Source organism: Pygoscelis adeliae, unplaced genomic scaffold (genome assembly GCF_000699105.1).
Source record: "Pygoscelis adeliae isolate BGI_AS28 unplaced genomic scaffold, ASM69910v1 Scaffold42, whole genome shotgun sequence".
In the NCBI taxonomy this organism is placed as follows: Eukaryota; Metazoa; Chordata; class Aves; order Sphenisciformes; family Spheniscidae; genus Pygoscelis; species Pygoscelis adeliae.
The window spans coordinates 4266453-4277881 of record NW_008824283.1 but is presented as its reverse complement, the minus strand read 5'-3'; the positions used below and the strand labels follow the sequence as shown (position 1 = coordinate 4277881).

At 38.3% G+C, this 11429-nt stretch overlaps 2 protein-coding genes across 3 annotated transcripts; one reads left to right on the top strand and one right to left on the bottom strand.

Moving 5' to 3' along the window:
• Nucleotides 1-736: 736 nt before the first annotated feature.
• On the top strand, nucleotides 737-5186 carry NUDCD2 (NudC domain containing 2; the record flags this gene model as incomplete). The annotated part of the gene is made up of 3 exons (XM_009318571.1): nucleotides 737-791; nucleotides 2069-2220; nucleotides 3167-5186. Coding segments are annotated over 3 exons (291 nt in total), but the record flags the coding sequence as incomplete, so codon positions are not given.
• An 855-nt stretch (nucleotides 5187-6041) lies between these two features.
• Nucleotides 6042-11128, bottom strand: CCNG1 (cyclin G1). Of its 2 annotated transcripts, XR_663360.1 has the most exons (7): nucleotides 10865-11128; nucleotides 9570-9823; nucleotides 8894-8972; nucleotides 8713-8811; nucleotides 8285-8479; nucleotides 7989-8204; nucleotides 6042-7621 (listed from the first exon to the last, which is right to left on the bottom strand). XR_663360.1 is itself a non-coding variant. In XM_009318511.1 (6 exons), exons 1-5 carry the CDS (start codon nucleotides 11126-11128, stop codon nucleotides 8288-8290), a joined length of 888 nt encoding a protein of 295 aa, XP_009316786.1. In that variant the 3' UTR covers nucleotides 6042-7621; nucleotides 8285-8287. The 2 variants fall into 2 exon arrangements, 1 of the variants encoding a protein (XP_009316786.1); XM_009318511.1 differs by lacking the exon at nucleotides 7989-8204.
• Nucleotides 11129-11429: the final 301 nt, after the last annotated feature.

The window sequence follows — 11429 nt, the reverse complement described above, 5'->3', positions numbered from 1 at the left end:
CGCGCCCGGCGCGGAGGGCCCCGGGGCGCCGGGGGCTGCGGGGAGCTGCGCTGCCTCCCCAGGGGATTAAAATCCCTCTGCCGGGCTGCGCTTTCTGCTTTGGGGGTTGTTGGGGTTTTTTCCTTCTTTAAATGTCGAGATTTGGATGAATTAAAAGTGAAATGTAACAGAGGCGGTTTTGGCGAACGGCACGGTCTTTGAAAGACGACAGGAAAAACAAAAGGCGACAAACTCGCGTGGCCTTGCATTCTTCTTTTGTAGTGATCTGGGCAGTGTGTAAGTGCGTAGCTTCGATCACTGCTGAAAGCCAAAAAAACAGATCAAAAGCGGATCTGCTTTCCCGTTGGCAATGAACAGCTCTTCGTAGCATGGTGTCTATCCACTGCGCCGTAGCCGTACGTTAATTACCCTCGGCAGAAACGCTGGCATTTCCATGGCAAGTCTATTAAAAATGGCATCACCGCCTGAGAAACACAACTCCTTTCAATGAGTTGAGATACTGAAACAGTGACAGGTATTTTTACCGTATTAAGTGCTTCATTTAAAAAAAAAAAAAAAAGCGTGTAAGAAAAAATAATTCTTTGATCGTCTACGTGCAAGTCTATACTTACCGGGCAAGATCATCCTGTTCATTTTCAGCAGAAAACAAGAAGGTAAATTGGGAGTAAAACTTCACAATTCGATATGAACGGGATACTGAATGGATTTTCCTGTTTTGTAATATTGTACGTGTCTTTTGCAGGGTAAACTTTTTGACTCTACAATAACTGATGAAGGAACATGGACGTTAGGTAATAACCTACATCTGCAATGACATTGTGAGGGCAGTAGAACTTCTCAAAAGATGCTGCAGATTTTCCCCCTTTTTTTTTAATGGGAAAGATTACTTTCTTCTCTGTACATAGCTTTGTAAAAAAGACGATCGTTATTGCCAGACTAAGGAACTGAGGTAGTACAAAAGCCCTAGCGATTAAGGTTAATGGGAAAATGCCGTATCTTGGAAGGCAGTAGTCGATGGATCACAAACACTTCCATATAGTGAGAAGTTTTTGGCAAACCCTCATTAAAGCCAGACAACTACGGTGGAGTTATGTGGTCTGCGCCTCTGCATAATTGTTACTTTTCTTGTCTTTTGTCCTTCTTTTATGCGTTATATTTTTGGGATGGGTGACAAAACCTACAGTCCAAGAGAATCAAAATGCAATCTAAAACTCACGCTAAGGTACCTACAGATAATGAGCGAAGAAAGCTTCTCTGATCATTACTTCATAAATATTGTAAAGTGTTCAGAATATTCTGGGTTTTGGCAATCATATTTGTGGACTGTGCCTCTCACTTAATGTTTTCTTGTCGTGGTTTTTGTTTTCCATTCAATATTTATTCTAAATATTGATTAATAATTTAGTTACTTAAACATGGAAACTAGAAGTGTAAACAAACATTGTGAAGTGAAGCCTACTCTTTTCCAGTACGTGAATAGTCTTCAAATTACACTTTGTAACACTGTATTTCCTTAGTTAAGTAGAACTAAACATCCTACATGTTAACTTTGAAATGTACTTCCAATATATTGTCTATAAGCGTACTGTCGGTGTTTAAATAAATTGATTATACCTCCATATGTCGCTAAAACTTAGTTCTGGCTTTTATTGGTAATAACCCTCTGTAAAGCCTGACCTCAAATCCTTCATTATTGCCTTAGCTGAGCTGTATATATTAATAGATTACATCTTTTCTCTGTTGTGAACCTCACTAAAAGGATAGTTTATGTTTGCAACAGAAGTACTTACGAACTGTGTTTTAATCCCTTAAAACAGCTTCAGCATTTTTACAGGCCAGAAAGGGGAGAGGTGGCTGTACAGGCTATCTTGGCTTCAGCCTTTCTGTTTCTTGTTAATGTTTGTTTATTTATCGATAACCCTGTTGGCATTGGCATTAAGAATTTAAATTACTTCATCAAAAAAATCCTGTGCTTGTTAATGGTGAATTCATCAAACCAACAATAAAGAAGACTAGCACATAGGACTGAGTTTAGTGGTTGTGTTATGTGTCTGTTTTCATGCAACAGAAGACAGGAAGCTCATACGAATTGTTCTAATGAAGACAAATCGAGATGCTGGAAACTGTTGGACGTCTCTGTTAGAAAATGAATACGCTGCTGATCCTTGGGTACAGGACCAGATGCAAAGGAAACTTACGCTGGAGCGATTCCAAAGAGAGGCAAGTTAAAGGACCATAGTTACTCCTTATATTTTATGTTTGCACATGGAGGTTATGGCCATGAAAGCTGAGCAAAATTGTTCTGCTGTCCAGTGCCATGGAAACATATACTGTAGTTTAGTATATATATAGAACGCTCACGAAGTTTTATCAGTGTGCTTTCGAGAGGTTATTCTGTCTGTAGTCTGCCTGAAGGTTTTGTGAGAAGTTAAGATGAGTTTGGGGCGGGTATTGCTGGTTTAGGGTTTGTTGCGTAATACTAACAACTTTTCACTTAAGTTAGGCTACACACAGTTTCTATTACTATCTGAAATTATGACATGGCCATATTGTCAACAAACTTCTAACACCAAGCTCTATTGAATACATTTGTTTATAACATCGCACGATGTAGAATAGTTAGCTGGAAAATATTTTCCTTGCCCTTTTACTGAATTTGCTTAAATTGTTTTGGTACACCTTTAGCATGCAACTATTCCTATGCAAGTCTGCAGAGTTGTAGAATCACAACTTATTACTTAACAGCTGAATCAGCACACTACATACTGCAACAAAGAACAACATTTTTATGAAACTTGTTATCCACCGTGGCAGGTACTTATATTTTCAAATAGTAATTTCAAGGGACACCAGGAGACAGAAATTTTTCTTAAACTTTCCTTAATATTTCCTTACTGGGAGACCTAACTGCTTGCCAAATTGAGAACAAAGTCACGTCAGCAGCAGGCAACCACACTATGACAATTTAAGGTTTAGTTGTTGATGCGTTTTCCAAGAATTTTAGTGCCATGACAAATGGATGACAAGCTGATGGTTATATGTCCTTGTTGCAATGGCAGAATATTAACAGAAACAGTTTTGGGCTCTTTGTTTGTTGATTGTTTGGGGGTTTTTTTAACAAAAAAATTTTTTATTATCTATTAAACTTTTCTCTTACCTCCATCAGAACCCTGGATTTGACTTCAGCGGGGCAGAAATTTCTGGAAATTACAGTAAAGGAGGACCAGACTTTTCTAGTCTTGAAAAGTAAACTGTTTTTTATCTGTGTTCTTTGAGAGGAATTACACATTACACTTACAGATTGGAATCATGTGACTGGTGAGGACTTCAGTGATCTCTTCAGCGGATTGTTGTCAAGTAATTACTTCAGTGAAGAGAAAGAAGATGTCTTCCAGTAGAATGAAGACAAAGTGTTACCAGCTGATTTATAAGCTGTGATAACTTTCTAATACTAAGGGACAAACTATAGAGAAAGGTGTACACAAAAAAGTAACACCTTTAAGCAGAATGTTGGTTTTGGTGTTTTGTTTGGGGTTTTGTTTTTCAGAAACACCATAGTAAACCAGTCAGTTATAAATCTACCACTTGTCTTTATGCAAGAATATCTTATTCACTGTTGAAGAATAAATCTTATAAGCAAGATATTTAATATTTTCTCTTAACTTGCAACAGGAAGGGTATTAGGATGGCTACAGTTACACTTTCCCTCTGTAGCAGCCCTCTGAGAACTCATAAATGTCATTCTAAAACAGCCTTTTAAATAAAGAAACTACTGCACCCTGCCTCAAATAATGTTTTACAATCCACTGTGCTGTCAAATATAGCACTAATGATTAATACTTGCTACCAGGTAAGCGATACTAGAAAACTGAAAGGTCAGGTGAAAGTCTGGATATAAATAATTTTATGTGTTAATGTAATATAGCCTTTCAGTATAAATATTTAAGATTTTGAAAGTAAGAGAATATAATGACTTTTGAAAGGAATGTGAAGTCCTGAAGTAGGAAATGGTATCTTGCATCTATTCATTACCAACATACAGCACAAGTTGTTGATAGTCTATCTAAGAAGCTCTAGATTTTTGTAGAGAGCTTTAAATTTAATAGCCACATTTTAAACTCAGTTATTGAATGATATAATATTTTGCATGTGTCAAATATGTATCAGGAATTTTCTACTCATTGTTAAGGATGCAGCTGAGAAGCACTCCAACCACAGCATTATACAGGATGAATGCTGGGTCAAACAGACTAATGGAGGAAGAAAACACGATTGCCAAATCCTATTGTATTCTGAACTCTGAAACTACTGCCTATACTTCAGTCCTAAGCAGAAGTCTCACTGAAGATGAATTGCCAGCACCTGTCCATCATACTGCTGAGCCTTATTTCTAAAATTGCATCATTTCAGTTGGCACACGGCAAAATTGAAGCAATAGTTGAGGAAGAATGCTTTTGTTGCAATATATCCAATGCTTTCTTGTTGTATGAGCAAGCAAGCATTAATACTCCTGAAATAATCAACTGTGCTCCTTCTACCCATGTCATCTTTACAGGATGTAAATTAAGTTCATACACTGTGCTTGGGTTTTAGAGAACTGGCCTTACTATACGAAGGAAAGTAGTGTGGTATCAAATGCTGATTTATGGCTATGAAGTTTTGTATCTTTACCATCATCCTAGTATAGAAGGTGGATGGCACAGTTAAGAAATGAAGGAGACTGCTGCAAAAGCAACTGAAGACAGAGGGATGATAGAAAACAGTTAACGTTGCATCAAAATTTTGAAGTACTATCCAGTGAAATAGTATTTTTTGTTACAGTAGTTGGTTCGCACAAGACAGTTTTGTATGTCTTTTGCTTACAGCTGAAGTTTAGAATAGCATCTGACAATTCAGTGCATGAGCTTACATTTGCTATATGCACTTTCAAAGCTAAACTTTATTCCCGTGTTTTCTGCTTTATGAAGTAGCATGAGAGTCATCCTATAGCCAAGTCCAAGGCTGATGTCAAGGCAAGAGGACAACTGTGAAGTATGTATTCGGGAGTTACGGCTCTGAATTGTTTTTAGGAGGAAAGGTTTGAACTACTTGGTTAGCTACTTCTATCATCTACTGTAAGTTACAGACCTCCAATTCTGGAAGAATCTAGGTGAAAATAAAAAGATACTGATGCTATGACTTTCCTTAATCAGTATCTACTCAGTTCTCACTCTGTACTTTTAACAAATGGTGGTTTGTGTTCCATCTCACAACAGTTGCACTGGGATTCAATCCCTTGCTTCTTAGACAAATAGTAACAGGTATTTGACAGATGCATAGATTTGGGTATGTAATATAGTATCCAGATAAACCCACTCCATAGGAAATAATCCTGTGCATTTATTCAGAGTGCTACTCTGCTATGTAAGTGGGTGGAGGACAGTCTACTGGCATTTTTTCATGCATCTGGTTCAACATCAGGCACAGAGTAATGCCACAGCATTGTTCTCTTTATCAAAAGGACCACAGCCGCTCTGAGTCATTGTTAGGCACAGAAATGTATAGCTAAACTCATGCCTAGTCAAACTGGGATGCTCAGGTCAGTGCAAATTCTAGTCCCAAGATTAGAAATCCGAGTGCCAGATTATCTTAAGCAAGCACCATCCATGTATTTACTGCAATGTATAGAAACAGGTGATATGTACTATTAGATAAATAATGGAAGAGGGTTGAAGTCAGATTGGAACAGTCTAAGCTACTTCAGTCAGTCTTTTCCATCTTGACACTTTTGTATCTCAAAGGATTTAGAGTAATCGTGTGCCAAGTTGAAATAATTTAATCAAGAACCTTGAGTTTTTCCTGTTGGTTCTATAGCCTTTCCCATGCAGCCTTAACCTCTTAAAAAAAAAAGAAACCAAACAAACCAAAACAACCAAAAAAACCCATCTCCATCATCTCTTACCTCCTGCCTGGAAGTTTTCCAGGTACTGTTCAGATACGTCACTTTATACACCTCCTACTAAAATGTTTTATAACAAATGGAAAAAGAGTTACTCAGTTGAACACATTTCAATGTTTAATTGAAAGGTACATATCTTAATAGTGAGATATGACAATCAGAATTGCACATTGCATCTTCTCCATGTCTCCCAGTAGGCTGACCACACCGTTGTCCAAATCACTTGTATGCTTTTCAGAGGCCAGCACAATGCACAGATAGCACTGGCAGATGCAAAAACCCAATTACATACTATGCAGTGCAATCCCTCCCACGAGTTCACGAGAAGGCTTGATTCATCCAGTACAAAGCTTTGGTCTGAAGTCTTCTGTGAAAAGTTTAACTAGTTTGAGATATGCAAAGAATGGTTTCCCCCTCGGCTATTAAAGGGGAAAGGGTTGGCTAACATCTAAGCCCACACTATGTTCAGAACATTCTGATCTCTCCTCCGCTAAGTCGGTTCATCTGGCAATCAGTTATTAACAGCCTATCGCTAACAGCCTCTGCTCCACAGTGATGCAGAATTCAAGAGGTCATTAGCAACATTCCCCCAACGCCTCCCTTCATCTTACATACAATAATACACATTCTTATTATTCACTTCCTTATTAGCACCAGAAGCATGGTATGCCTCAAGTACTGACCCGGTCTTCAAACAGTTGTATTTTACGATGCTTACCGTTAAAGAGATCGGAGTTGAAGCAATCTTCAGTGTTTCTGAACTAGATTGCTCCTACATTCAGGCCAAGATGGGGCATTAGCCCCGCTCCTACTGTGCCTGTAAAAATGCACCTGTTCAGCATCAGCATTTACCTCTTGTACAGTGAAACTTTGCAAAACTGATGTCAGATTTGGGGCAGGTAACCCAGTACTTTCCCTCAGCCTTCATTAGGTAGCATGAAGTTTTTACCCTCTATGAAATAATTTGTAATCTCAGTAAACTACACCTCTTACACAATACTGAAGTTACTAATGCTGTATTAGTGACTACCTTTTACAAGGCAATGAAATAAAGTTTCTCTTTTCTCCTGCTCTAGCTACTTGACGTGTTCAGTGGGTACCACATAGCCTAGTTTTTAATGTGTGTCTATGGTAGAAGGCCAGTGCCCTGCCCAGCAGGAACATGCGGACACATGACACTGCCTAAACAGCACGTCAGGTGGACTGACAGGCATTTGCTATTGTCATTAATATTGAGCGGGATTAGTCTTGTTTGATTGAGACACTGCAGCACTGTGCTGCTGCACGTGATGTTTTCCTAGCGTCATGTAATCTTTGGAAAGTGAACCAGATTTTCAAAATTAAATACATGATTCAGCACCTGCAGTTATAATGTACCAAGATTAGACTACACAAGCTGCTCTACAAACTATAAGGTGTTAAAGTTCCTTGTATCAGTATTGTGATATTTCACTGAACAGTAAACAGTCTAACAAATAAGACTGAAAACTGACACTGAGCGTTGTTGTAATCATCATGAAAAGAACATATTTGCTGGAAGGATCGTTAGTCTGAAATGTTACATGCTCTTTCCATGAGTTGAGTTCTTCATTATTAAGATCATGTTTCAGACTTTGTTTCTCAAATATTCATGTGTCTGTTGACAGGGTCACAGGATGGTTCTCTCCTCGTTTTATTGTACTCCTGTAAAAAAAAAAAAAGTCAACTGAAGGGCTTTCTATAAGAGCCAAACAAAGCATCAGACTTTAATATAGCAAGACAACAGCAAGACAGCTGTTACAGAAAATATGTAGCCTTTGGAATTAAAGTCTAGATAAGGAAGTAGTTCACAATTTCTACAGAGTAAAAAAACAGTAATATGAGTAACTGAATAAGAGTTTTTAGACTTTACTAAATGGACAGTTATAAAAGTAAAACTGCATAAAACTGCCTTCTTTTAAAGTGGTTTAAGTGAATGATTACAAGAAACTCATTCTAATAGGCAACTGTTTCCTCTCAGCCAATTATTTTTAGGATAGGAGCAAGCCAAGTTTTTTCTCTGCCTTTTTACCAGTTTTACTCCACATTTTAGTTTGAATGAGGTCCCAATGTCTGTAGCACACATTTCTGCTCCCACAGCACACCAGAGGATCAGTTCTTTCTCCAATGTTCATATATTAGGTTGCCACTTCTTTAGGTACAGCACTGGCTCAAGCATGACCACGAGAACAGACCAGCCTCTATGACAGGCCTACTATGTTTATGTTACATGTCTTCAAGAGGTTACCTATATGGAATAAGAAACCTTGAGGTAATTAACAGCTAATTACTCCTACATTATCAGAAGTTGATTTTACAAGGAGTTACCTATTATGAGCTGGTCTCTGGAATTGTAGGAAGGTGTGTTATTCTGTAGTAGCTATGTTTAAGCTGTCGTGCTGTACGACCAGACACAATCCATTTTAATTTCTGGACATTTGGTTTGGAACACTTGCTCGAAGAATATTCTGTAAGGCACTTTAACACCAGTTCCTTCCAGAAGGTCAAATCTCTGTTGTTTATCTAAATAGCAAGACAGAATCTCATATGTTAATAACTCATTAAATCCTTATATCATACATGTACTTTCAGCTTCTTCGCATAAGATAGGAAGCCAAAGATCCCAAGCCAAATGGAAAAAAAAACCCCTACCAAGCCACAAAAGAAACCAGTATGCCAATGGACCTCCCTCTTCCCCACTGTGTAGGCCCTTGCAAGCATTTTTCTTCCTTCCCTGAAACTTTATCTGTACATACCTTGGAATGCAACTGCAGAAATTCCAATGCCTCTGTCAACTCCATTAGTTTTTGTTCTTCTATTTCTAGTGCCATAATAGACAGTGCCAAGACAGAAGGCTGGGGAGAGAGAAAACATTTTTAAACACTGCTTTGTTAAGTTTCAGTAGTCTTGTTGCCTTTGAGCTTTCAAGCTGTTTACCTTGGCTTTAGAAAACATGATTCTGCAGTGACATGCCTTAAGCTGGGTCTCAAGTCTCTCAAAATTAAGGTATTTTCTCCTATAATAAAAAAAGATGAGTGAATATAGAAGGAGAATGCAAGCTTGATCAAGGCAGCACCACCCTGGGAACTCAGAGACGGAGTAAGAATATTCATTATCTAAACAAAGGCCTCATTCGTTCCAGAAGTTCTAGGGTTACAGTCAAACAGGTGTTCAGTTTTGGCAGTCCTAATGCCAGAAATAAATCTTGTGTTACACTGGGGAGAGTTGCATTGTCAAAATAGGTTTACCAACAAGGAATTTTAATGCTTACTACCAAAAGGAATCTCTTTCTAAGCCAGATTTTGAAATCTTTGCAATAAGGCAATACTTAGTGCAGCATAAGCAGAGATTTATTATACTATCATTATTGAGCAAGTTTGGGTTTTGGCTCAGAGTGCAATACTCATTAGATCACTTTATGCAAACAACATTTAAAATTAAAATATTAAACTACAGATACTCACATTTATGATATTTACCAATAAAGGGGGAAAGTTTGTGGGTTTTTTTAAGTATAGAAAGGCCAATTACTCGAGTAATTTCCCTGCTTACTTTTCTACATAGGCTTCCTGATCATATACAGTCATAGCAAAATAAGTATGAGATATTTCACCTTTCACAGCTTAAATTCTCATGAATGAGTGAATGATATAGTTGTAGAAATTGGAAGGCTGTCGTAGCTTTGACTTTCCAAGACAGCTTCTCCAATACGATTTTCTCCATTCTCATCATATCAGAAACAGTGAACCTATACTGGCTTATTCGAATTAAGTCAGTGGCCAAGGGAACATTTCTCTCTTCTTCTGATGCCTTCACAGCCAAGTAGAAGCAGCTGAGTCCAACACAGCCCAAATGTTTAGGCTGCACCTAAAGAAAAGTAATTTGTTGTTACTTTCAAAGAGGAAGGCCTTTGACCAGCCATTTCAACATCTAAATACCAAACTATAGGCACCAGTGTATCTTAGGGAAAAAATATGGGGGCGGGGGCTGTTGTTCTGTTTTTTGAAGATTGAAAAATCAGTCTTTTGTCTGGTTACATTCTCATATTTATTTAACTGAGAAGACCGTTACACACTATGAGTTCTGCCTCATTCATCTAAAAAGCAAGACTGCAGAACAATATATATTGATTGAGGCAGAACTGGTTTCTTAATGAAGTTCTATAATAGCTTAATCAGAAGCTTTTAGGACTTAAAGTGTTGTACATATTGGCTTATACAAAAAAAAATTGGGATTTTTTACTCTTCTCTATATATACACACACGCACATATATACGTACATAAACTCACTTCTTTTATTCCATAGGCATTACAGTCCCCATTTTTACTGCTTATTTTGGATTCACAAGTCTTTCAAATCATCATTTACCTACCCACTCCATCTAGCTTTCTCATTTTTCTTTTAACACACAAGGAAAACAAGCTTTTGTTCTTGACCAAATAGTATAGTGGTAATCCTGTCTTGTTAGACGATTAACAACCCAGGTCAGCATGCCACTACCAGATTCTAAGTGCTGACCAGCATCAAGCCTCTTAATATACACGAGACTTACGGGTAGGTTGAAACAGCAGTAAAATAATAAGTAATTTAAAGTGTTCTTGTATACATGCAACAGGCAAGACAATCCGTCTTGACCTAACCCATTAATATGGCCTGCATTTCCAAGCCTATGGGCATCCTGAAGTTGCAACTGATGCCCTCTTCCTTCTCTTCTCCAGAGGAAACAGCTTTCTTAACAATACTAAAATCTGAACAGGGAAAGATATTTTTTAGCTCTTGCACAACCAGAATCTCTGGAAGGAGCTTAACCTTTAGCCATCTAAAACCAAGACATTCTAACTTATAATAGGAAAAAGGTTGCAATGAGCAGAAGCTAATGACAGAGCTTATAGTTTAAAAAGCCATACCTTCATTTTTGACAAGAATCTATCTAAGAAATTCACAGCTAGTGAAAACGTCTCTGTATGGAAGCCAAAGAACTGAGTTAAGCTGAGGAGATCTTTCACTTCAAAGTCTCGCAGCCTTGCAGTCATTCGGAGGCCATTATCGTGAGCAGATTCAATTAGCCTCAGGCCAGAGGCCTTTGGCTGACATCTTAACTCCTGTTCCAGCAGGGCTGTGAGCTGGTACAGCAGTTCCTGAGCTTCAGTAGTTACAAGTGTTTCAATCATCTGTAACGAGAAACAAATGTAAGTGTATCAAACAGCAAAAAGGGGGAAAACTTACAAACTTACACTTGTCCCTAAAGCAAAGATAGGAACTTTCCTTTCTCTGTAGGTACGTGGACTGCTCATTTCTAAGTCTAAGTACTTTTGCCAATTAGCAACGCGTGTGGAACACCTGGAAGGGATAGCCATGTAGATAATGGAAGGTGGATGTGTTGCTGGTGAAAGTTAATTCTGGTTTGTTGTTGGTTTCAGGCACGCACCAGCGCCGTCGGCGCTCGGCCCGGTGACCAGCCAGTCGAACAGC